Source organism: Cetorhinus maximus, chromosome 14 (genome assembly GCF_964194155.1).
Source record: "Cetorhinus maximus chromosome 14, sCetMax3.hap1.1, whole genome shotgun sequence".
In the NCBI taxonomy this organism is placed as follows: Eukaryota; Metazoa; Chordata; class Chondrichthyes; order Lamniformes; family Cetorhinidae; genus Cetorhinus; species Cetorhinus maximus.
Genome location: NC_135892.1, coordinates 90,164,027 through 90,191,716, shown reverse-complemented (window position 1 = coordinate 90,191,716; position 27,690 = coordinate 90,164,027). Strand labels below are relative to the sequence as shown.

Sequence of the window (27,690 nt, the reverse complement as noted above, 5' to 3'; positions counted from 1 at the left end):
CCTGCCATCGTTATCGTATTTTATTAAATTACTTAATTACTCTAGTATCCCTATTCTTTACACTTGAAGAATCGCCTGCTCTTTACACTTTGTAATTTTTTTTTTACACACCAGTATCGGTCTTATACTTAACAAGCTATTTTTAAGAAAAAACACAAACTAAAGACCTTACTTTTACTTTAAAGACTAGAAATACCCATCAATCTTACTCGCCGATCAGCTGCTCTCCGCACTCTTTTCCCTCTCACGTTCTTTAATGGACTCTCGTCTCTCTCTCTCCGCACTCTTTAATCATATTGGCAGGGCACTATCTCAACTTGTGATTTTGATCCCTGGCCTAGCAAATCAGGGAGGACTGAGGAGAAAGTCACAGGAAGGAGTAAAACTGACACAAAGAATAGCCCTCTCTTCCCTCCTTGCTTCTAGAAGTTGTCGACCTAAACAGAAATGCCAGGCCTACAATGAAGAACTTGCATCTGTTGAGCACTTTTCATAACCTCAAGACCCCAAATCATTCTCAGCCAATCATGTTCTTTTGTAGTGTAGTCACCATCATAATGAAGGGGACCACTCTGCATATGAAACAACTATAATTTGAAAGTTACGAAAAAGCCTACTGCTCTAACATTTTTAACATGTTGCATTCTGTTTTGAACCCTTCTACATTCTGCTGCATTGCAAACTCACAAATAAATCAGAACCCTGCGTATTACTCTGCCACCCTGTGGCCATGATAGTATAGTACAGGCAAATCTATGAAGACCCCCCACACAAAATTTGTCATTTTTTTTCTCCTCCCTTCCCCATTAAAAAAGTACTTATCTTCTAACCGTATCACATCTTGCACAGTGATGCCCTACATTAGCCTCATCGTTCTGATTTGGGTATTAAGAGTTATATCTTGCTGGGAAATGGGGCAAAGGCCTGCATAACACTCACTTCTGGAGAGGATGTTAATGAACTCCCCAATCATGCCATCTGGACATCACACATTTTCCTGACATTCTTGCACAAACTATACTTAAGTCATCCATATAATATAAGCATCAGGATTTCTTGTGACTGAGCCGGATGCGGAAGTTAATTTAAAAAGCCAATTGTTTGCAAAAATGTTCAGGCCATTCATCCCTCTTTTTTCCCCTCACTCGCAATGTTCAGAAACCTTGGCAGCAATTGTGCCAATATTTCTTCTCCATATTTCCTGAAAAAGAATTTCAATGACCTCATCCAAGCAATGGGCTGCTCTCTGATCTTCTACACCCCAGGGGCTTTGTTTTTTCTGGATAAGCTCGGGTGTGTTCTAAGCCAGATGGACAACAACTTCTTTAAGCAGATGCTAGGATTTAAACACTGTAACTCAACAATTTTCAGGTGTGGCCAGCAGAGGGCAGCAGGGCCTTAATTTTTCAAATGTTACTACCCTCCATTTTGAAAGAATCCAGACATCAACAACAAGTTGCATTTTAGATAACAAATATGCCTTTACTGAAGAAAAATGGCTCAAGGTGCTTTATACAGTCTTAAGGAGGAAAAATGGATGCCCCAAGGAGAAAGATGTGAAGAAAGGTGATGATAAATATGTATTGTTTCCATCAACATAATGGCAAGACTTGTACAGCCAAACACACACACCCATCTTACTGGCTACAACAGGTAACACTACCAAACTATAAACTTAAACTTGATGTAATACAGATCACAAAAAGAAAAACTACGTGAGTGTAAGAAAGTCAGGGAGTGCAATGTGCAAGATGGATGCACAGGTGCAACTACATAGAAATACACATTGGATGACAAAGAATGCATTTTCGTACAGTTTTGAACAAGGCAGTTTCATTGAATATTTAAGTCAGGACACTCCTGTTTGCATGGGGGAGTCGGGGGTAAGAAGGGGAACAGCATTTCAGTGCATGGCTGGGACTAGCCTGGTGCGGCATTGTCTGGTTAAGAATTGCTTTCTTTGGATTGATACCTTTAAAAAGTAGTTTGCTTACATGCAACGTTATAGCTGCACCCTTATTCTAACGGTTGAAGCAAAGCCCGCAAACACAAGTCACCACTGGTCCTTTGTCTTCTGAGGTAAAGAGGTTGGCTTGGATCCAGCCCATCTTTGGAACTATCAAAAACTTCATTCTCCTCTGCCCCGACTTCCCTGACCCCATCCCACCAACTCCAAAAATAAGCTACAAAGCATTTTTTTTAAGAAAAAAGGACATGTGCTACTTAACACAAGGCATAAGCTTGGTCCCTACAAGGGCTGACTCCATGAATAGATGTTCCCGGCAAAGTAATACAGCGACAAAAAGGTCAGAAAAATCACATGTTTGTGACCCTATTTGTCTGCATTGCGAGACTCATCAGGTTATGCACTAAACGGGAAACTCCAACGGCTTTTGCATTACCGTACATTCAAGCTTTAGTGTGCCACCAAGCACAGAAAAGCATCATCATATCACAGACATATTCTCTGTACAATGTCCAAGTGTCACGGAGAAGCCATCTGTAGCTGAAAGTGCCACTTGTCTCAAGGTGGAAGAATACAATAAGCCAAATAATTAATGTTTAACATGGCATGGAGCAATATAGAGTGATTTGCAAAACTCTTGACTATTTGTATAGGGAAGTGAGTCCAAGGCAGCAGGGAAAAGCTTCTTTACCGGTCTTCTTCCCTTAAAGTAAAAGCTTTCCCTTGTTCAACATACCCACAAAATACATCAGAATGGTTCCATTCCCAAGAAAATATCTCCTGGCTATATTTTTGAATGTGGTAGGATAATAAAAAAGTGAAGGGGGATGGCGGGGGGCAGAGAGAGAGAGAGGGAGAGAGAGCAGAAGAGAGAAAATATCAAATCATACTGTGTACATACAGCATCTGCTCCATCCCCAGATACGAGTGACTCCCAGAAGGGCTATAAACAAGGCACTCATCTTCCCAAGTTCTGGTTATGTTCCTTCATCCATTTTCGAGGCAAAGGTCCAGGAAACCACAAGGTCCACATCTCTTAAGAGGACCCTGCCCTCTCTGGCTTCTGATAAGTGACCTCCCTCCATTGTGGCAAAGTGTAGATCTCCATTGAACAAGCATGTAGATGAAATACCAGTAGGGCATATCCAATTCCTAATGTGTGTCTCAAGGCTTCCAGAAGCAATGGGAGACATCAAATCCTGGGGCCCATTTTTGGGGGTTCACTTGGCATCACTGCCTCCTACCACCTCACCTTCCCCCAATCATAATCGCACAATACCACTCTCCCCAAACAAAGAATATCCAAACCACCTCCCAAAATGCAAAAGCCAGGTGCAAAGATAAAACCTTCACAAAAATGTGTATATGAACTCTTGAAGCTACAGTAAAAAAACAAAGCTGAATGGAATCGCTCCAACACAAGCGGGCACTCACAATGACAAGTCAAAACAGATCTAAATGGAATGAATCTCGGAACAGTAAGTCTACAGAAAATAAACAGCATCTTAGTATGAAAAATTTGTATTAACCTCATGGAGCTTTTGGAAGGGCAGTAATGAAAGTTTGATGTCACAAAACATGGAACATGGGGAATAGTTTGGAGCGGCAGTAGTGGGGAGGGCCAGGCCTATATAAAACAGATGCTCTCAGGCTACTTCTGGTCAGCAATTCTAAAACAAAGAGAATGCAATTCTCAAGTGAGCATGCCCAAATTGGCAACGGGACCACATGACCAATTCAAAGAGTGCACTACATGACCATTTGCTGAAACTGAGGAGCAGCAGCAGCTCTGAAGGGCACAGTAGTTACTGTTTAACCAATACAGAAGAAAAGCTTCAACACATTAAGGTCTCATTGGCCTGTGCCATGAAGTAAAAATCTAGGTCTGGTAGCTCTATTTTAGGTTCTACCTGAAGTTAGGAAGGTTCCTGGCTTTCCTGCGTGAAAGGTGGTGGCACTTAATCCCTGGTCAGCGTAAAATTACCAATATGAACCAGAAAGGCACATGGAGAAACTAAAATTCGTTTCTGCCCTCCAAGGCTAATGAGGGCAAAACTGATAATAAAGGAAGCAATGAGTATCTATGGACATCAGTGACCTTTAGAAAGATAGGAGGGGCAAAGAGAGAAATCAATGTTTTTAAAAAAACACAGGAATTAACATGTTCAAAATAACTCTGCATATCAATTTCAGACTATCAAGGAAAAGATGTTTCTGTATTTGTTCACCCAATAGGGTATTTGTAGTTTTGACCTTCTGGGCTTGTGTATGGATAGAGTGTTTTGAGCTGTGTAACTGAGTGTGGTACTGGTACTTACAAGCATGTCACTGGTAGTGGTGATGGGAAAGGCAGGAGCAAGCTGAGATGAAGAATCAAGAGCATCACATTTAAATTACACATTTTTGCATTACATTAAGCATACTACATTTCCAGAGAAGTGGAAATGTGCAGTTCAGACTAGGTCAATTGAAAATATCAATTAGGCATGGGCATTAAGTGTTATGTAACCAAGGCATATAGATGGAGCTGAGGTACACAGCAGCAATGATTTAACAGAATGGAAGAACAGGCTTGATGAGCTGAATGGCTTCCTGTATCTCCACTTGCAAGTACCAAAATGCTCCGTAAGCTCAACAGTAACAACTTTTTGAACTGATAGCCCATCAGAGATGCTGCTGCTCCTCAGTTTCGGTAACTGGTCACATAATGCACTCTTTGAATTGGTCATGTGGTCCAGTTGCCAATTTGGGCATGCTCAATTGAGAATTGTATTCTCCTTATGCTTTGGAATTGCTGACCAGAAATTACGTTTTTTTGTTATTCATTCATGGGATGTGGGAGTCGCTGGCTTGGACAGCATTTATCACCCATCCCTAATTGCCCTTGTTCAGAGGGCATTTTAAGAGTCAACTGCATTGCTGTGGGTCTGGAGTCACAGACCAGGTAAGGACGGCAGATTTCCTTCCCTAAAGTTCATTAGTGAACCAGATGGGTTCGGCAGTGGTTTCGTGGTCATCATCAGACTTTTAATTCCAGATTTTTATTGAATTCAAATTTCACCATCTGTTGTGGTGGGATTTGAACCCAGGTCTCCCAAGAGCATTAGCCTGGTCCAGTGACAATACCACTACCTCAGAGCATCTGTTTTGTATAGGCCTGAGCTTCCCCACTACCATCACTCCAGCCTATTCCCCATGTTTTCATGATCCATTTTTTATGACATCAAAGCTACAATATAGGTACATTTCATTCCTCGAAAAACACAACACCAAACAGAAAAATGGGTCTGAGGGAGTCAATGGATCAGGTTTTAGCGCAACTAAGAGCATCTATTTCAAAAGGTAGTATTGTTCATTGTAAGGCTAGCAAGTATGGAAAATATTGGAAATATACAGCTGCTCTGTCAGTCACTAAAAAACAGATAGTTGATTATTCCTGGTGTAATCTTCCATCAAACCATTAAAATGTTAACTGACCTTCAGAGAGGCTGAAAGACCTGCTGCGTATTTCAGGAATTTTCATTTTTTTTCCAAAGTCTGCAGCATTTTTTTTCTCTTTCAAGTATTAATACTTAAAACTAATTTATTCACGCACACTTGATTAGCTGGGAAGCCGGCAGAAGAATAGGTAGCTCTGCTCTGCCGACTGCTCCTATAGAAACTAAGTTTATTCACAAATGCTTCTGCAAAGTCAGCTCTAATTTCAATCAGTAATCTCAGGCTGCAGCATGAAGTGGCATTTTTCACCTATAAATCTTTGTTTACATCAGTAAGGGCAGCATATCTTTCCTTTAACATAGTATGAGAATGTTATTACTGAGTTCACACAGCAAAGTAGGAGGCAAGGACACATCCCTAATATTACATAAAATCAAATTCACAATTTTGTTCAACAAGCTCCATTCCGCCACTCCAGCATAACAATACTCCTCTCAAGTAGGCGCACATTTCCTGGTTCTGCTTCACACGTTCATCCCCATCTGATCCCTCCACTGCCCATGTTGTCAGACTGCTTGCCCAGCATCTAGTCTGGACAAACCAAAATATCCTCCAATTAAATATTGAGAAAACAAAAGTCAATCTCTCCAATCTTCGCCAAACCTCCATTCCCAACCCCCTCTCTGGCCACTGTCTGAGGCTGAACCAGAGTGTTCACAACTCTGACGTCCTATTTGACTCAATTTTCAACCCCATATTCTATCACTAAAGACAACCTACTTCCATCTCCATAATATTACCATCTTCGCCTCTATCCACCTGTTGTTGAAACCCTCATCCATGCTTGTTACCTACAGACTCGACTATTCCACCACACTCCTGACAGGCTCCCATCTTCCACCTTCCATAAACTTGAGTTCATCCAAAACCCTGCTGCCCGTGTCCTAATTTGTACTAAGTCCCATTCACCCATCACCCCTTTGCTCGCTGACCTACACTGGTTACCAATCTGGCAATTTTAAGATTCTTACCCTCATGTTCAAATATCACCATGGCCTTGCTCTTCCCTACCTCTAACATCCTCCAGTCAAACTGTCCACAGATCTTGGCATTCCTCCAATTCAGGTCTCTTGTGCTTGCCTCCATTCCTTTGCCTGACCATTGGCAGCTATGTGTTCAACTGTTTAGGCCCTAAGCTTTGGAATTTCCTCTTCAAACCTCTATCTCCTTCTTTAAGATGCTCCTTGACCAAGCTTTTAGTCACCTATTCTAAAATCTACTTTTTGCTTGGTTTTTGTCTGATTATGCTTCTGTGAAGTGCTTTAAAATGTTTCAGTAATATAAAGGTGCTAAGTTAATACAAGTGGTTGGTCAAGCTCAGTGCCAGCATCTAACAGCTAAAGTTGGTTTCCTTACTGCAGTCAGGGCAAAGTCACAATTTAAAGTGACCCAAGCCTTTGCCGTTATTGGTTTTCATACACAGAAATAAAAGACAGAGCTTGTCTGTCACTGTATAATTCCTTCAAAATCTCAGGTTGTTTTCAAAATATCAACAAACAATGTCAAAATTCCAGTGTTTAGTTGAACCGAAGAGAGGATATTTGGAGTCAAGGGAAAATTTAAAAAGTATTTGCTGAAACTTGATAGCTCACTGACTAATTCTTATCCCACCATTGCAGGTATCCCAATCCTCCGAAACTGCCCACCCATTCTCTGCAGAAATTGCAGCACCTGAAACCTGCTTGAACTGGTTAGAATGGGAGTGCCTATTTAAGGTACACTCATACACCCCTTAGGCAATGTTCCTTCTAGGTTACAGGAACTCTCTCATCACTGTTGATGAAAAAAACTCAGAAATGCTTTCCAGTCAAAACACAAAGATAAAGTTAGTATAGTTTCTATTGATCACACACTAATAACCATTTACAGCCTCTCCACCTAGAGAAACAAGACTGCTACAGCTTCTCAGGATCCTGTGTGCCTATTCATTTGTTTCCTTTTGAAGTGTTTTTAATAATTATTATTCCTTCCCTTTTGTTAGAACAACAACAGAGTACTCAGAAACAGATGCACAGAAAGCAAAGGCGGGCCTGCACGTGATCCAGAGTGGAGATTGAAGCAATTCGTGGCTGAGCAACATGGATTAACAAAAAACAAAATCCCAGTCTGTGTGAAATTAGTGATCCCAGTTGGGGCAATAGTAGGAGCCCTCTAATTGGCCTAAGCACTTTGAGGTGGTGGCAGGAGGAGGCAGGCAGAATTAGACAAGATTCCTGACCCCGTTACTGATTATCTAGCAACAGCCCCTGCTGGAGCTGCATGAGCAGCCACTGATTAATGGACAGGATTTAAATGGACTGGATTGGGTTTGGCATCATCTGCCGAGCTTTCTCACCCCACTCCAGTGTTAGAGGAAGGGGAAAATGGTAGGAAAACAAAGATGACTACATACACATATAAGACACACATTGCTGCCCAATTTTGTACATAACTAACATGCACACGTAAAACAATTAAACTTAGCCTAAAATAAATCCTCATGTGCTGTTTTGTATGGGCTGGGTACGGTTGTTGGAAAGGAGGGATGGCACAAATGGACAGAAGTGGCAGACTAGGCCTAGGTGAGGTTCAGAGTGAACTTGGAACAATGGAAACAGGGCAGGTCTGGCCAGGATGAACTTACTGGTTGCTGCTACTCAACTCAACCAGAAGAGTGTGTGTCAAATTCTTTGCAATGTAAACATGTTTTAAGAGCAATGCCGGCTGTGAAGCACCTGTGGATAATTTACCATAAAGGCACTGAATAAATGCAAGCTGTTTTGCTGCTTATCTACAAGACACTAATCACGTAACTGTGGCCATCCTTGGTGTTACTCAAGTTGGATTATATGCCTGTTTTATATGAGCAAGAACGTTATAGCATTAAACCCACAATTCTGCTAAAAATAGAGCAACGTTTCTTTAAGGTTATAAATTTCAGTTGTAAGTGGGGGGCTACTTGATTTGGTTGATTTCAGGAAAAAGATTACAAGATTGGTTTAGAAGCACCCAGCAGTTCAAGGTTGTGTTGTATCTGTAACCACAGTCAGTCAACCTCTGAACTATTCTCATTTCTTCTAATCTCCAAATATACGGTCTTACACGATCTTGTTATTCTCACAGATAATGTTCCTTCACTAGATTGCTTGCTTCAATTCATTCACATGATCCCATTTTTAAAATATCTTTGATATCTAATTTGAATGCATGTTACGCTTGTAAAAGGAAACAGCAGTAGCACCACCTGCCCATCCAGCTCAATCAGGTCCTCCTGTGGACAGTGAACACTTTGGTAGCACAGAGGATTAACTAGGCACAAAGGTGTCAATTAGCCTAAACCATGCAAGATTAGGTCTAACATTGGTTAGAAGTTAAGAGGGGGATGGTACAATGTTACATTATTCAGCTTAATTTACCTCTGCATCATTAAATGCCGTTGATAGAAAACTGCACTGAATGGGATTAATTTTTGTTGCTCAATCATTCCCCAACACTGCCTTTGGGATTTTACTGATAGCAGCCTGAACCCACTTTGCATTGCAATTGTAATGACAACACTATATGGTAATCCTAGATTCAGAGTCCACGCTGGAACATAATGACAAGTTCATTGTTTGTTTCCACTTTATTATAAAGCTAGATTATTTTTCAATTTGCAGCTCTTAGTCACTGTTGCAAATCATACGGAATAAGGTAGATCATACTCCCCCAGAGGGTCATGATGGTTAAATGTACATCCCTTAATATAACTACCAACAGTAACATATTTTTTACATTAAAGACGCTATATAAGAGAGCCATTGCTTTTCACAGGAGCATTATAAAGTAATATATGACACAAAGCCAAATGAGGAGGTTATTAAGTCAGATGACCAAAAGCTTGGTTAATAAGGTAAGTTTTAAGGAGTGTCTTAAAGGAGGAAAGTGAGGTAGAGAGGTGAAGAGTATTCCATAGTTTAGGGCCTATGTAGCTGACAGCATAGCCACCAATGGCAGAGCAATTCAAATCGGGGACAAACAAGAAGCCAGAATTAGAGCAGCACAGATCCTTTAAGGTTATAAATTTCAGTTGTAAGTGGAGGATTACTTGATTTGGTTGATTTCAGGAAAAAGATTACAAGATTGCTTTAGAAGCACCCAGCAAGAGGATTGTGGGGTTGAAGGAGATTACAGAAAAAGGGAGGGACAGGACCATGGAGGGATTTGAAAACAAGGATGAGAATGTTAAAAGATGTTGCTCGAACGGGAGCCAATGTAGGTCAATGAGCACAGGGGTGACAGGTGAACAGGACTTGGTACAAGGGACACAAGCGCCTGTGTTTTGGATGATGTCAAGTTTACGGAGGGTAGAATGTGGGATACCAGTCAGGAATGCATTGGAATCGTTAAATCTAGAGAGAATGAAGGCACGAATGAACTAAACCACAAAGACCAGGAAGGTCACAGGCATAGGTTAGCACAGCTTAGCTGCTGTGGTCATGATGACGATGGCAGATATTTTGCAACCAAAGATCATGGGAACACTTGTCTCTGTGGCAGTTGGCATGATCATTCGTGACTGATCTGCAGGCTCTTGAGCAGTTGGGGCACAGGAACTCCAGATTTCGAGGGCCTCTTTATTTATTTAGCGAAGGCAAATCCCTGAAGCCAAGCGATAGCCTCTTCATTTGCTGAGTTTAAGGCAATTAGTCCACGGCTTAGTCTGTAGAGGGAGCACTCCTCGGTAATGTGCAGCATTGTTTGTTTCTTCCTACAAGTGCATATGGAGTTTGTACTGAGGCCCCAGCAGGAGACGTTGGCTGCACAGGGGTCCTGGCCTGTCCTGAACCTATTTAGCAAGGACTATTCTTGCCATGATAGTTCAAAGCCTGCCATTCGACAGATGGGGTTTGTCACAAGGAACTTGTTAGTGACTTCATGTGTTTCTCATTCCTTGATCTAGAGGGGGATGGGCTCTAACATAAACAGACTCCTTCCATTATCTGTTGTAGTCAGTAGTAGGATCAATGCAATTGGCCTCAATGCACAAGCTGAGGGAAAGAGTTAGCCTGAGATCTTGCTTCTTGTCCTTGGTCAATGATCCGCCTACTGAAAAGTATTGAATGTTGGGAGATAAGAGAGGGTCAAGCTTGGGTAAGGTGCCCAACCCCTTTACACCCCTGTTGAATACTCTAATGACCGTCACCTCCAGGGTGTGGCAAAGAATGCCCATTTGGGCAAAGCGCCATACGACAGTTACTACTTGTAGAACTAGAAACATTTTTTTAAAAAACGGCCTACCTCTCCTCAATCCTATTCTTGTCCATCAGCGGTTGTTTGATCCACTGGTTGACGAGACGCTGTCCCTGAGGAGTTTTACACTTGTTCAGTAAACCAGCCAATGACTGTGTATTGCTGGAATCTTCTGATGATCCCTATGATAAAAGAATATGGCAGGTTATATCCTTCACCCTCTCAATGTTTTTGTCCCAGTTCCTCTATCACAATATTCTGTTCAATAAATGAAATGAAAAGAATTTAAAAGGGTCATGAACATTGTGTGTGTGTCATTCACTGATGGCACACGCTCATTTCTTAACAATAAGGGCAGTAACTTCCGACTGGTGCCTGAAAGTGCTGGCCCACAGAAATTAGAAGAAATAAATGCACACTTACCTGGTCTTGGAAATTGAGTTGCCACTTCCAATCACCAGAGCTGCTTGGGGCCTGCATCGAAAGAGTCCTTGCAGACCCCAGAGAAGTGTAGATCTAGCGTATTCAAGGAGGCCATGCTCCACCCCCCCACCCCCCCACCCACTTCCCCTCTTTTTTTTTTTACAGCACTTGCTGCTGTAAAGCAGGTAAATTTAAAGGTCCAGGGAAATTGACAGGCCAGGGAGAAGTTAAGTGTCTAAGGTAAGTGAATAGGATTTGGGGGTGCCCGGAGGTCAGGGGTGGAAGTCTCGTGGAGACAGTTTGGGTCTTTACAATAGTTACTCAGAAGTAGAAGTTATAATTCTTCTAACTTTTTCTGGGTAACAATTGACATAACCCCGGCAGAACCATCCGAAGTTTACGATTTAAATCATATTTTTGGATGGTTCCCAGCGCAGCACAATTGTCCAGAGGAAGTTGGCAAGTTTGGGCAATTGCCGTGCAAACCCTTGCTTTGGAACTTGCCAGAGGGGTTCCCCATTTGGGGTACCCCCCAAATCTGACTGTGGGGAGCGTGGAAGTTATGGGCCTAAGTAAATTATGTTAAAATTTCAATTTTGTCAATATTACATTGTATAGTCTTTTCTTTTCTCTCTGATCTTGCTTTAGGGCCATTTACCTAAGTTTCACAACAACAAAAATGTGGAAATTTTTAAGGCCCAATGTGTCAAAACTAAACCTCCTGAATTAACTTGCTGCAGCAAAACTTGTCTAAAAGGAGGAGGCACCATTTTGTAGATACCAGTGACAATACGATAACCATTTGTTTTTACACCTTTTCAGCTCTGTCACAATAAAAAGCATTTAAGTATTGACTAATTACAGAAAATACAGAGTGCAAAGTTCTAGCAAAAACTAGAATGCCTGAACTCAATGTGAAATCTGAGTTTTGCTGTATCTCAGCCAAGCCAGGAGATGGAAGACCCATTGGTAACAGGATATCCTAGCGACACGAGAGGAGTAAAGGGAATCTATCAACCTTTCAAAACCCTATTAAAGACAGAGTTCAGTATGATTTTCCTTCCTTCCTCCCTGATACTCTATAGTATACATCATTCCTTTAACCTGGCCCCTCTGCAACACATTAAACACACAGAACAGGGGGCAATTAATCACAAGAGTAATGGAACATCAGCTTTGAAAATATTCAAATATAATAACTCGCTAAAGATTTTGTATTTCCAGAGAGGGGTTGGAAAAATAAAGGATTAGGAGAAAGAGGAAAAGAACAAGTGAGTTATTTGATCATGACACGTGGCAAGCGTAGCATGCTTGGGAGGAACAGGTCATCTTTGGCTTACGGTTTTCCACAGTTGCAGGTTTACTTCACCTCATGGCTGGGCCTGTTGTAGTCTGGACCTGCTGTAGGCTAATTGATGAGAGATTGATTGATTATTTGCTATGATTAGTCAACAACGCCAGTATTGTATTGTGCAAATACTAGAATTGTAGAAGACAAATTACCTTTTCAAAAATTCTGCGTCATTCGACAGGCGGTTGGCTGCATAAAGGGGGAGTGGGACGTTTCAATGGAATGATGACCTAGATGCCCAAATTTCCCCCCTTATCTGCTTGTATTGTGGTAAACAATGGAGGGTTACCATAGAGAAAGTCCCAGCTTTGCACATAAAATTCCCATATATTCTGTGCCACTCACAGCTGTACTACAAAGTGTGGTATATAAGTATTATTTCCCCATATAGAGGAAGAGAAGGGGGAAGAAACAGAAACAAAAAATAAATTATCCTTATGTTACCCTACTAAAAGACCTGAGTGTGCTCATACAAGGAGTGCAATTCGTTAACACACAGGTACAGCAAGCAATTAGGAAGGCAAATGGCATGTTGGCCTTTATTGCAAAGGGGATTGAGTACAGGAATAAAGAAGACTTGCTAGAGTTGTAGAAGGTTTTGGTGAGACCACATCTGGAGTGCTGTGTGCAGTTTTGGTCTCCATATTTAAGAAAATACACTTGCATTGGAGGCGGTACAGCAAAGGTTCACTAAATTGGTCCCTGGGACAAAGGGGTTGTCCTATGATGAGAGGCTCAGCAAACTGGGTCTATTTTCTCTGGAGTTTAGAAAAGTAAGAGGCAATTATCATTGAAACATACAAGATTCTGAAGGGGCTTGATGGGTAGAAGATTGTTTCTACTGGTCAGGAAATCTAAAACACAGGGGCACAGTCTCAGGGTAAGGGACTGATCATTTAGGACTGAGATGAGGGAAATTACGTCACTCAAAGGGTTGTGAATCGTTGTAATTCTCAACCCAAGGATTGTGGATGCTCCATCATTGAATACATTTAAGACTGAGATGGACAAATTTTTGGTGTCTCAGGAAATTGAGGGATATGGGGAATTGAGCTGTGAGTGGCACAGAATATATAGGAATTTTATGTGCAAAGCTGGGTCCTTCTCTATGGTAACCCTCCATTGCTTACCACAATACAAGCAGATAAGGGAGGAAATTTGGGCCATCTAGGTCATCATTCCATTGAAACGTCCCACTCCTTTCCCCTTTATGCAGCCAACCGCCTGTTGAATGACGCAGAACTTTTGAAAAGATAATTTGTCTTTTACAATTCCAGTATTTGCACAATACAATACTGGCGTTGTTGACTAATCATAGCAAATAATCAATCAATCTCTCATCAATTAGTCTACAGCAGATCCAGACTACAACAGAATTGAGGGAAGTGGAGTTGAAGCCCAAGAACAGCCATGATCGAACTGAATGGCGGAGGAGGCTTGAAGGGCCATATGGTCTACTCCTGTTCCTATTTCTTGTGTTCAAGCACAATGCAGACTTTTGAGGGTTTAGCTGTCCTGGCATTAGACCATGTACTCACCCACAGGAAGTGCATAGAGAGAGATCAAGAAAGGGGAAGGTGAGAAAATATCTTGAGAATAGAACAGGGAATTTAACTCTTCCACCTCTTCCATATAACAATGGATACCAGCTGTACTTCAATCTGTAGCATTTTGCAGGAACGTGGTAATTTAATATGGAACTTTAGCACATATACTTACCTTACTGAATCATGTGTCAATAACTGTCCTCCTTCCGCTCTTAATGGTTAGTCCAACTGTATTTACAGAACTCCACAAAGAGCCTTGTGCACAATTATCCAGTGTATTACACTGGTGATTGTTTCTGTAATGTTTATAGTATCTACACTAATCTGGGATTTTCTATCCTGCTGAATAACTTTTAGCACATTGTGCAAAGTATTATACATTAATTCATTGTACTTACCCGAATACTAAAGTTCCCCTTTGCCAAACCACTGGAAATATGAACTACTGTCATACAATGTGGTCTGAACTATTGAGCTCTTGTAGCTGTGTGACATGCTCCATAGCAGCTACGGGTTAATGTGCTGGACTCTTCTTCCCTTCCTTTAAGTAAGAACAGTTGTCTTCAGACTGACAGATACAAGAGTCAGGCCCAGGCCTCTCACCTGAAAAAGATTGAGTGCACTGACTGCTGCATTGTCCAGCCTCATATACTGGTTCAGGTCAAAGGTCATCAACTCATATTGGCCGAAGTTAGTTTTGTCAGACAGGAACTCCAAATATTTGATCACAGCAGAAACAGAAGACATGGCAACCTTTAGAAATTGAAAGAAAATCTGCATTAGCCATGTAGTCCCTATTACTGTAAAGCTGCACTAACCACAATAAAAATGATGCACTTATCAACTACGTAACAGATCAGTCCTTGCAGAACTCTAGCATTTGCAGTTACTATCCTAAGCAACTGAACAGTAACATGTAGGTTGCAGTTAACATAGCCACAGACAACAAAAAATAGAGGGTGATTTGTTTAAGTGCATTATCGCGCAGCTTGGAGGGAACATTAGTTGCATCCCATTTCACAAGCTTATTCTTCTGTATCCTGGTTGTAACATTAGTCTCAATGCTAATCAATTGTTTACTTTTTTAAGCCAGTCAGATATCTGACACACACAGACCATTGTCATGCAAGAGTTTCCAAGCTCATGAAAAATCTACACACCAAGTTTCTGTCTGCTTGATACAGGGAGTCCACTCTGCATTAATACTCACCCCATCTGGGTGAAACTTGAGCTAAGGCTTAAGGAGCCCCAAATAAGCAGAGTTTAATCAACTGGAACCTTAGTTTACCATCACCAAACTGGTAACCTTCCCACAACCCACTTAGCCAGCATAGCCTTAAGGCTGGGGCACTGGCTTTCCTAGTTTCTTGAATAAAGTGGATGAATCTTATCCTCCAAAAGTTTCTATTAGTTAATCAAGCTGGCTGCTTCATGATTAACCATACACTAGAGTATTGTTAATGTCTTCCTCTGGTATTAGATTACTGAGTCTGCCCCAGACAGTCAATTTGGTTCCATATAATTTAAACCCACAGATACAAATTGGATATCTATCTGGTTCACCAGTCAGAATATTTAACCATTGACCCAGCAACCCACCTCAGCCTTTTTAAAAAAAAATTTAAGTGAGGGAGGCCAAATTGCAGGATGGCATTCCAGGCCAGGGAGCATTTCCAGTTCATGGAGGGACAGGTAAATAAACACAAATATTTCAGAGTTTACAACATTAAATAAATATTTCATAGGCATCAAGCTTTCTCAATGCATAAATCTTCAGAGAACTGTAAATTTTAGCATGGATACAGTACCAGCAAAAGTAGCACAGGATGGTGGCATGTGCATTCACATGCATGACTCACAAGGGACTGCTCCTACTCTTTTAACTATGGGAGGGTTTATGAATCGAATTCCTCTCCAGAAGGGCCAGGAAAGTCAATATTTCACTTGCCACACTTCATTAGAGCACTTTTTTAGGATAGCAACTGCAGAAGCTTGGAAGCAGATTAGCCATCCATCTACCCGGTTGGTTTCAGACTTTGCATGAAGTAAGGACAGCATAGAAAATAACTGTAGAGAGAGTTTTATCTACTTGCTAAGTGAAAAGTATACCATTTCCCAGCACTGTTGCTTGTGATGAACAGAAAAATGAAATCAGTAATTAAAGCAAAATACTGCAGATGCTGGAAATCTGAAGTAAAAACAGAAAATTCTGTAAATACTCAGCAGGTCTGGCAGCATCTGTGGAGAGAGAAACAGAGTTAACATCGAGTTGAAAATGACTTATCTTCCTCAATAAGTGTACTTGAAGTCTGAAAATTTTAAAGGAGTACAGGTGGAAATGTTCTGTTTAACTATAAGACAAAGGGTTGCGGTACATAAAATATAACTGAAATAAAACCAGAAAATGCTGGAAATACACAGGCCTGTTGTAGTGAAACACTAACGCTGTTTCTCTCTTCAAAAATGCCACCAGATCACTAAGTATTTCCAGCATTTTCTGTTTCTATTTCAAGCATCCACAGTATTTTGTTTATACGGAACATAGTAATTCTTGTTTTGCAGAACTCTCTCGCGAAGGTCACTTTACTCACCTGTTTTTCCATCTCTGGTAAAGCAGCACTTGACACTTGCTCCCCTTTTTTAGCTTTCAGAAGTCGGTTCAGATCCTGTACAATGTCTTTATTTGTAAATTCACTTTTCTTTCTATCCGTAATCAAAATGCCTCCTCGTTGTACAACCTGTATTATACACAAATAAACACAAAATGGCACAATCTAGCTGGGTATTTCAAAGCTAACTGAATGCGTAACACTGTATGGTTGTTAGAGGGGCTTGTCAACCACCACTCCCCCACCCACCCCCAAGGCCCAGGTGTTTATATACAATAGACAACTCAAAGTGCAATTAGACTAAAAACATGTCAGCTGTGGCTCAGTTGCTAGGACTCTTGCCTCTGAATCAGAAGGTTGTGGGTTCAAGTCCCTAAGACTTGAGCACAAAAAACAAGGCTGACAATCAAATGCAGTACTGAGGAAGCGCTGCACTTTTGCAGGTGTCGTCTTTTGGATGAGATGTTAAACTGAGGCCCTACCTATCTGCCCTTTCAGACGTACTTTAAATGATCCCATAGCACTGTTATAAAGAAGAGCAGGGGAGCTATTATCCCTGGTGTTCTGGCCAACATTTATCCCCAACTCAACATCACAAAAAGAGAGTTTCTGGTCATTATCACAATGCTGTTTGTGAGAGCTTGCTGTAAATTGGCTGGAATATTTCCTACATTACAACAGTGATCACACTTAAAGTACTTCACTGGCTGTAAAGAACATTGGAACGTCCTGTCGTCATGAAAGACACTATATAAATACAAGTCATTCCTTTCTCTAATAAATAATTTTCCCTCCCAAAACATTAACATTTCCCTCAAACATGTCTACCCACAAAACCTTGCCTTTGGCCAATCAAGATTTGAGCTGGAGGGGCTGGATTACACAGGGGTAGGCTCAACGTACCCCAGCATAAATTTCGGGGCAAGCCTGCCACCATTTGGCCGGCTTGCCCCACTTTTAACTTTTAGAGCAACAGCCCTTTCTCTCCTTCTTAGGGAGTTCCTCAGAATCGAGGATGACTTGCTTCCACTCCAGTTCGATGGCTGAAAAGTCCAATGTGCAATCTGCAGACTCTGCCACATGTGGGGCAGATGGTGCTTGAAAGGTTGGGTAGATAAGCTGTTGGAGGTTCGTGCACTCCCTCCAATGCCTTGACTTCGACTTTGCACATTCCTGACGAAGTCTCTCAATATGTTCGGTGCCTTCTCAAATGAACCTTTTCCATTTTGATCAGTCACAAACCAGGGTCTCCCCATAAGTCAACAGGCACATTTGACCTCTTCAGGGACGCTTTAAGGACATCCCCTAAAGCGTTTCCGCTATCCAGCTGGGCATCTCTTGCCGCAACCAAGTTCCAGTAGAGCAGCTGCTTTGGGCATCAGGCATAAGAGCAGCATGACCTGTGTACCCAAGCTGGTTTTGAGTGATTAACACCTCAATCCTGGGCAAGCTGGGTTGGAAGAGGACATTGCTGTTGGACCGCCTTTCCTGTGACCGGATTTGGAGGATCTTGCAAAGGCACCACTGGTGGTACTTCTCCAGTGCTTTGAGATGCCTGCTGTAGGTTGATCAAGCCTCCGAAACATATGGGAGTGTGGGGATCACTGTTGTCCAGCAAACCATGATCTTAGTCTCAGGTTTGAGATCCTAGTCCTCAAATACTCTTTCCTCAGGTCCGCCAAAGGCCAAGCTGGCACAATGGAGACTATGATAAATTTCAGTGTCTATGGCTGCCTTCGGTGAGAGGTTGGTCCCAAGATATGGAAAATGATCCACATTTTCCTGCAGCTTGATCTTTATTGATCGGGGAGGTGTTTTGCTGAGGGAGCTGGTTGAGGGACCTTAGTTTTCTGAGTGTATGAGGCAGGATGTCTTTCTGTCTTCAGGAGGAAGTCTCACCTCATAAAACTGCTGGCCAATCGGAGATCAACAGCCGTGCCACACTTGGATCAGTGGCCACTGCCAGTATTGCAGGAGGCCCAGAAGGAAGAGGATCCAAGGATACCACCAAACGCCAGTATGCCCGGAATTTTGCTGGGATCAGATTGGCAGGCCTTGGCGAGGGGCTGGGCGGATGTGGGGAGGCAAAACTGTGGAGGGACAGGCACTAATTGCACACTCAAGGGCCTCAATTGAGCCACAGGTAGGCAGCCCGACCAATGGATTGGCACCCTAATTCTGGGTCTACCCACCTGTTTTCCCACCCACAGGTGACCCATAAAATTCAAGGAGTTCCGATTATAAGGGGAAAGTGCAGTTGCATTAGGGTGTCAGAACAGAAAGAAATATTACCAAATCTGCTTTACCTTGGGTGATCCAAGATGTGCAAAAGCGAGCTCAAGGCACAAAGGCTTCTCTGGCAGTCTTCTTAAGGAAGGGAGCTCAGCCAGAGTACATAGTTATGCCTTGATGTTAGAGAGGGGAGGAACTCTCATGCAGGCCCAGGGAGAGCCAGACCATAATTTGATGCTTATCCCAGGGATTAAGCAAAGCCTGGAAGGATGTCGAGGACCAGTGGCAAATACAATGGGTTGAATGCCAAAAGTGAAAGAATAACAAAGATCCTTAGGTTAAATCTAACAACATGGCATTGGTATGAGAGAAAGAGAATTCCTGGTAAGAAATTTCAGATAGCAGTCTCTCTGGTCAATCAATAACTCTTTGGAGTGTAACCAGAGTTAAGTACTTTGCATTCAAAAGACCTTTGCCAGTCACTTTGCTCTTTAAAATCAATTGTCAAATGGCGTGCATCAGACTAATAGCTTAGATCATTGCTTTTATAATGCGTGACATCAGAACTCTGCTTAAACCCACGCAGTAACATAGAAGAAAAATAACTCCCATGACACACTGATTGATAATTGAAGAAAGGCAGTAAAAACCTACATTCTTGCCCCAGTGGAAAATTACTGAAACAAACGCTAGCTGGAACTTTTTAAACCTCAAATGGGCAAAAATGTGCAATCTGAACAAAAAAGCTTGGTTTCATTGTAAAATTTAGAGCATAATTATTTCATATACAGGAAAATGTACCCAAACCCATATGCATGCTCTTGTGCTAAGCCATGAAGGTCAGAGAACGCCTAAGTTCAGCGTGCGGAACAAGCTTGAGGGGCTATACAGCCTATTCCTGTTCCTATGGTCCAGACCCTGATCTATGATGAGTTTGGTGACATCATCTGCAATGGTAGTGTAAATGGGCTTCTGTAATCAGCTGCATTGCTATGGATTAGGAAGAGCAAAACCTCACCAGACTCCAGCTCCTAATCATTAGCTAGTTGACCTCCAATGGAAAGCGTCTCTATGTGGACATTAACTGGAATTTTGTAGTGCAGAAACAGGCTATTCGGCCTGACGAGTCAATACTACAACTGGCATGACAAATTCTGAGCTACAGAGGAAAAAATCTACAAGGTTTGCCATTTTAAATGCTATCCAATGATGTTTAGTTTAAAATATCTTGTGATGACATCAGGCTTACATTGAATTCAATAGACTATACAAAATAGAAAGAGGCCATTCTGCCCAACTGGTTCATGCTTCACAAGAGACTCTTCCCACTTTACTCCATCTCATCCTATCAACATATCCTTCTATTCCTTTCTCCCTAATGTACATATTTAGCTTCCTCTTTAATACAACTTGCCTCAACTGCTTCACACACTGGCAAATTCAACATTCTCACTACTTAAGTAAAATGGTATCATCTGAATTCCTTATTGGATTTACAAGTGATTGTCAGGGACAGAATGTGTGTGTTCCCTTATTACCCATGATCAGTACGTTTTCTACAGGAAGAGGTGTGCCTTTCCTTATCCCACTGAGTGTCTATCTCAATCGAATAATTCAGTAGTAAGTTTTTGAGAGTTTAAAAATAAAGTTATTCATTCTGACACTTACCCTCAAATTAAACGCAATATCTCATTCACTCATTCTCTCTCACACCCAAAGGTTAGATACAGATAAGGTAATACACTATTACAGATAATAGCAATCTCTACTCTCTGGCTTACGATTCCCGGTCTCCCATGTGGCAGGCCTGTAGTTGTAGTTCATAGATTGTTTTGGTGCTTTAAAGGTGAAGTGAGGGTTTTACAAAGCAAGCATCCACAGCAGGTTGAGAGGTTTCTTGTCGTCGAATTTCTAGAAGGTTGGTTCTCAAGTGAACTTTAGCTAGAATAGGTTATGTACTTTGGCTGAGGTTTTACAGTTTTTTTCCTAGTGTACCAGACTACCTGAACCTATGGTTCCAATGGTTCTAACTAAAAACAGCTGCTAAGTGGACCAAGAAAACATGGCTGTCTGACCACGTGAATTTTCACAAGTTCAAGGTCTTTTCCAAATAGAAGGTTGATAGGGTCCATTCACTTCCGTCTGACAAATTGAGATTCCACCTTCCCTTTTGTCCAGCATGAAGCAAGGAGGCAGGCAGTCGGTCAATTCTATCGTCCTTTTGTATTGGCTCACCTTTAAACAAAGGTGTGTGAATTCCCAATCATCTTCAGCTGCTTCAAAAATGACCTTTTCTCCATCATAAGGTCAGAAGTGGGGATGTTTGCTGATGATTGCACAATGTTCAGCACCATTCACAACTCAGATACTGAAGCAGTCCGTGTCCATACGCAGCAAGATCCGGACAATCTTCAGGCTTGAGCTGATAAGTGACAAGTAACATTCAAGTGCCAGGCAATGACCATCTTCAACAAGGAAGAATCTAAACACCGCCCCTTGACCTCAATGGCATTACTATTGCTGAATCCCCCACTATTTACACCCTGGGAGTTACCATTGACCAGAATAGTGCTATCAAGTGGCACATGCTCAGCAACAACCTGCTCACTGATGCCCAGTTTGTGTTCCGCCAGGGCCACTCAGCTCCTGACCTCATTACAGCCTTGGTTCAAAAATGGAACAAAAGAACCGAACTCCTGAGGTAAGGTGAGAGGTGACTGCTCTTGACATGAAGGCCACAAGTGACCGATTGCAGCATCAAGGAGCCCTAGCAAAACTGGAGTCAATGGAAATCAGGGGGAAAACTCTCCGCTGGTTGGAGTCATGCCAAGCACAGAGGAAGTTGGTTGTGATTGTTGGAGGTCAGTCATCCCAGGTCCAGGACATTACCCCGAGGAACTCCTGCAGTGATGTCCTGGGCCCAACCATTTTCAGCTGCTTCATCAATGAACTTCCTTCCATCATAAAGGTCAGAAGTGGGGGTGTTCACTGATGATTACACAATGTTCAGCACCATTCGCAGCTCCTCAGATACTAGAGCAGTCCATGTCCAAATGCAGCAAGACCTGGACAATATCCAGGCTTGGGCTAACAGGTGGCAAGTAACAAGTAACATTCACGCCACACAAGCGCCAGGCAATGACCATCTCCAACAAGAGAGAATCTAACCATCGCCCCTTGACATTCAATGGCATTACCATCACTGAATCCCCCGCTATCAACATCTTGACCAGAAACTGAACTGAACTAGCCACATAGATACTGTGGCTACAAAAGCAGGTCAGAGGTTAGGAATCGTGCGACAAGTAACTCACTTCTTGACACCCCAAAGCCTGTCCACCATCTACAAAGCACAAGTCAGGAGTGTGACGGAATACTCCCCACTTGCCTGGATGAGTGCAGCTCCCACAACAATCAAGAAGCGTGACATCATCCAGGACAAAGCAGCCCGCTTGATTGGCTCCACACCCACAAACATTCAATCCCTCCACCACTGACACACAGAAGCAGCAGTGTGTACCATCTACAAGATGCACTGCAGGGATTCACCAAGGCTCCTTAGAAAACACCTTCCAAACCCACGACCACTATCATCTAGAAGGACAACGGCAGCAGATAGATGGGAACACCACCACCTGGAAGTTCTCCAAGCCACTCACCATCCTGACTTGGAAATATATTGTCGTTCCTCACTGGGTCAAAATCCTGGAACTCCCTTCCTAACAGCACTGTGGGTGTACCTACACCACATGGACTGCAGCGGCTCAAGAAGGCAGCTCATCACCACCACCTTCTCAAAGGCAACTAGAGATGGGCAATAAATGCTGGCCCAGCCAGTGAAGCCCATGTCCCGTGAATAAATAAAAAAAAGAAACTGAACAGGACCAGCCATATAAACACTGTGGCTACAACAGCAGGTCAGAGGCCAGGAATTCTGTGGTGAGTAGCTTACCTCCTGACTCTCTAAAGCCTGTCCACCATCTACAAGATGCAATACTCTCTACTTGCCCAAATCTTGACGTCATCCAGGACAAAGCAACTTGCTTGATTCACATCCCATACTCCTCCAATGCACAGTGCCAGCAGTGTGTACCACATACAAGATGCAAAGCAGCAACTCACCAATGGTCCTTAGACAGCATCTTCCAAATTCAGAACCTCTACCCCTAGAAGGACAATGGTAGCAGATGCTTTGAAACGCCACGACCTGCAAGTTCCTCTCCAAGCCACAAACCATCCTGACTTGGAACTATGTCACCATTCCTTTGCTGTCTCTGGGTCAAAATCCTAGAACCCCCTTCCTAACAGTGCTGTGGCACTGCGGGTGTACCTACACCACATGGACTGCAGCAGTTCAAGAAGGTGGCTCACCACCACCTTCTAAAGGGTAATTATGGATGGGCAAAAAATTCTAGCCTAGCCAAGCGACATCCACACCCCATGAACAAAAACAAAAATTCCCTGGATGGCTGTGAATGCTCATATTTAATTGGGTATTCACTCGAGATTTGCTAGTGTGTAGATAAATTGCCAAACGTCACACGAGTTGCAGCAACCATTTTAACAGCTTGTTTGTGCCCAGTTTTAAGAAGTATTGACTGTAAGTTCATAATATGACATCTCTGTACCGGGTATGACATTGATTATCTTGCATTTATAGCCCCTAGTTTTGGACTCCCCTATAAGTGCGTAAATTCTATATTGGTCTATCACATAGAACTTCTTTATACAGTAAAATCTCAAAGAGTTAAATCCCAGAGGGTCTGCTTCCAAATTTGTGTTAAGCGGAGCTTCGTAGTAGAGACACCATCCCCATGTGAATCCACAGCTGGAGTACTGTGTGCAGTTCTGGTCGCCACATTATAGGAAGAATATGATTGCACTGGAGGAGGTGCAGAGGAGATTCACCAGGATGTTGCCTGGGATGAAACATTTAAGTTATGAAGAGAGGTTGGATAGACTTGGGTTGTTTTCGTTGGAGCAAAGAAGACTGAGGGGCGACCTGATCAAGGTGTACAAGATTATGAGGGGCATGGACAGGTGGATAGGAAGCACCTGTTCCCCTTAGTTGAAGGGTCAGTCACAAGGGGACATAAGTTCAGGGGACATAAGTTCAAGGTGAGGGGCAGGAGGTTTAGGGGGGATGTGAGGAAAAACATTTTACCCAGAGGGTGGTGACAGTTTGGAATGCGCTGCCTGGGATGGTGGTGGAGGCGGGTAGCCTCACATCCTTTAAAAAAGTACCTGGATGAGCACTTGGCAAGTCATAACATTCAAGGCTATGGGCCAAGTGCTAGTAAATGGGATTAGATAGGTAGGTCAGGTGTTTCTCACGTGTCGGTGCAGACTTGATGGGCCGAAGGGCTTCTTCTGCACTGTGTGATTCTGTGTAACCCAATAAACCTATAAATGCGGTCTATGTCTAAAACAACAGATTCAAATGGCAAATGAAAACACAGTAAAGCAGTAAGCGTGTGAAAAAGTCTTTATTCAATTTGTTCACACCTTACAATGACCTGACCTTACAAAAGGCTGGGGCTTTTCATTGAGAAAGGCCAAGAGTTAGCTCCAGAAAAATTCATCTTTATCTGCTTAGCGTGCTGCTTTTCCGATGTGTGTGATACAGTCACACATGTTTTTGGTGTTTTTGTGCTGCACTGTGAAATACCGGAGCATTTCTATAGCCTTGATAACCTGAGAGATGAGCTGCTGTGGTTAGTGGGTTTTCACAATCCCTCCGATCAATAACACTTCTAACTTCTGGCGCACACATATGGCAAGCTTAGACAAGTTCAGCTAATCTGGAGTTACCAGTGTGGAATTTTGGCTTATCGTGGACATTGTTCAATGGGATTTGCTATTCTGCTGGCAGTAATAGTCAACGACTTCAACATAACCGGAACTTTGTGCCATCTGAGTTTGACTCATCGTGATTTCACTGTAATTTTAAAAACCTCTAATTAGATCTCCTCTTAGTCCTCCCTTTTTTAAAGAAGAAAAAGAGTCCCAGCCTATTCAGTCTTTCCTGATAGTTGTATCTTTTAGTTCTGGTATCATCCTTGTAAATCTTTCTTGCACTTTCTCCAGTGTTTTTATATCCTTTCATAATATGGAGCCCAGAACTGTTCACAATACACTTAAGTGTGATCAAGCCAAGGGCATATTGAGAAGGGACTTATTGGGTTTGGCTTTATCACACCATACTCAAATAGCCTGCCAACATTCAGCACCATAATGTCCACTTGGATAGGGTGAGTGGGAAAAAAAATCACCATGTCCATAAAGCCAATCATGGGTTACATGCCTTCAGAAAAGATGGGGTAAAGGAAGGGGAAAAGAGATACAAGGAGAGTCATGTGTCAGGGGAAACAAGCATCAAGATCTTCAATGAGATTCCAGGTACTTTTTTGCACTGCAGTTAAAGAATCTCAAAAAAAAAATTGATATTCTGCTCAGTGGTTTCACATCAACAAACCAGGAAGGCCAGTCATTTGCATCATAAAAGTTAGCAATTGGTGCATAATCCATATCTCATAAAAAATTATGCATATGCTTAAGTGTTATTGTCAAGTTCATAACTGAACTATGTAAATAGTCATTATGGGAATTTACAATGTAAACACTTGTCATATTGTCCTTGCACGCATCCCACCACTGGTGGTATGATGGCAAATTATCCTTGCTCCTTGGCCTTCTCAGTGCCCAACCCCACTGACCCACTCCTTATGCCAATCCTGCTTTCCCAGGCTGTGTGCCACCTCCGCTTGAGTTCCTGTCCAGCTATCAAATGTTTGGGCCCACCTCACTTCAGTTCAGTTCTGTCCTCTTTAGCCCAATTCTCGAGCTAGTCATCCTCTCAAATAGCAGCTAGCAGTTTGTGCACCACAGTTAACACCATGAACACATTAAACCTAGGCACCCTTAGTTCTTCACCAAATCCCAGCTAAGGCAATAGGGAGCCTCATCACAATATGGCAACTGTTACGAATATCCAGTGCATGGTTCATGTTAATATAGTAGAGGTAATTTTTAGTTTTGGGAAGGTTAAAGTATAATCGTAGAAAATTGGATAAATGCAACTTAAGCACCTTGGAGGCGCCAACACAAAAGGTTAGGGCCATGTTGACTTAAAGGGTTAATAGCTGGAAGGGCAAGATCCTAAAACAGCAGGTGGGCCTACTTAGCTGGAGAACTTGAGGTGTGGTGCCTACACTGCTGGCAAAGAATTGCAGTCCAGAGAGATGTTTTGTTTTGGGAATTAAAGCTAAATTAGTTTAAAAGCATTGTGAACCCTGAAAGGCCATGTCATCATGTAAATGGGTGGAGCATAAGAAGGTTCTCTGGTTTCAATTTACCTATGTGTTTACTGGAAGAGGGAGCTGGTAATTTGGTTTGCAGCTCACAGGGAAGCCCTGGAAGCTGTTTGGTGCAGTTAGGGCTCAGAAGTAGTCCTGGGGACCCGAGAAGGTGGTGGAAGGTCATTGGTTCATTGCCGGAGAGGATTAGGGCTCAGAAGTCCTGAGAATCATTTATAACCCAGTGCAGCCAGGAGTTCAGAGAAACCCAGGGGGCAGTTCCAGCTTAATGAAGTTAGGAGTCTGCAGAAGAGCTGGAAAGAGCCTGTAATTAGAGGTGGGAGTGCAGCACAATCTCAGAAGAAGAGACTGAAAATCGGGAGGTGAGCAGTCATTCAAGGGAGTCCAAGTCTGAGCAGCATTTGAGGGAATTCAAAGGCTAGATCTTCGAAAGTGAGGAGCTGAAATCCCTCTCGTTAAAACTGTCTCCCTAACGATTGTGACTCATGGTGGTCACTGATGTCTGGGTGGGCTGCTGAAAAATCTATGGGATCTGCCTTGGTCGCATCTGCCATTTAACCTGCAGTGGTGTGTGTTCGACTACTGTTTGCCTATTAATTCCCACTTACCTCATGTTAATTCTGAATGTTGAGTACAAGATATTGTAGGGTGCTTTACTTTTCTGACTTTGCATAGTAGAGTTTTTTTTAAACTGAAGAATCTTGTGGCTTTATTCTCCTAGTGGGTAACTGGGATTTCAAACTTTGTCTACTTTAAATAAAAAGTTACTGGTCCCTAACAGGGTTATAACACAACACTCTAAATATTTGCTCTTCAAGTCTGAGTAGAAATTAAAATTCACACCATGCTTACCCACTTACACCGAACATTAAATACAAAGACAGAAATTTACCTGTCGAAGTTTAGTGATATCTCCTGCAGTCTCGCCACCTGATAACACACATTCCTTGGGCCCGATCTGCACCAGCAGAGCCTCTAGATTGGAAAACTGATCATTGTCCGGGAACTCGCACACTCCCAGCTTCCGAAGTGTGGAATCGACGTAGCCAACACCAACTAACCTCTGCCCATCTGCTGTGCCTAGTTTAACACCCACTACGCCAGCTGCAGTAGACATATCACTGCTGCCAAAGAGAATCTCTTCAAACTGAGTAAGGTTACCAGGAGACGCCTGTACAGGAAAAAAAGGTTAAAAAAATTGGATACTCACCAGACAGTAAATCTAGAAATTTTCAAACTACAGATACATCACAATGAAAAAAATAGCCTCTCCATGTTGATTCTGAGTCAACAGTGGATTCACAGCCAATGGGCTTATCTGCGCATCACACATTTTTGCTACATTAGCATACTTTAAAGAGGATAAATATAGGAGCAAAGGACTTAGGAGGAGTAGACCATTTGGCCTTTTGAGCCTGCTCTGCCATTTGATAAGATCATGGCTGATGTGGTTGTGGTCTCAACTCGACTTTTCTGTCCTGTTGAATCAATATTCAAAAATCTATCTAACTCACCCTTGAATAAATTCAATGACCCA

General features: G+C 42.4%; 1 protein-coding gene across 1 annotated transcript in view; it reads right to left on the bottom strand.

Annotated features, from left to right (window-relative positions):
* Nucleotides 1–27,690, bottom strand: part of msh2 (mutS homolog 2 (E. coli)) — a 76,921-nt gene that overhangs the window by 45,801 nt on the left and 3,430 nt on the right. The window contains exons 3-6 of the mRNA XM_078557217.1: nucleotides 27,046–27,324; nucleotides 16,588–16,734; nucleotides 14,600–14,749; nucleotides 10,724–10,857 (exon numbers count right to left, since the gene is read on the bottom strand). Of these exons, the coding sequence (XP_078413343.1) occupies nucleotides 10,724–10,857; nucleotides 14,600–14,749; nucleotides 16,588–16,734; nucleotides 27,046–27,324 (710 nt within the window). The remainder of the gene's footprint in view (nucleotides 1–10,723; nucleotides 10,858–14,599; nucleotides 14,750–16,587; nucleotides 16,735–27,045; nucleotides 27,325–27,690) is intronic.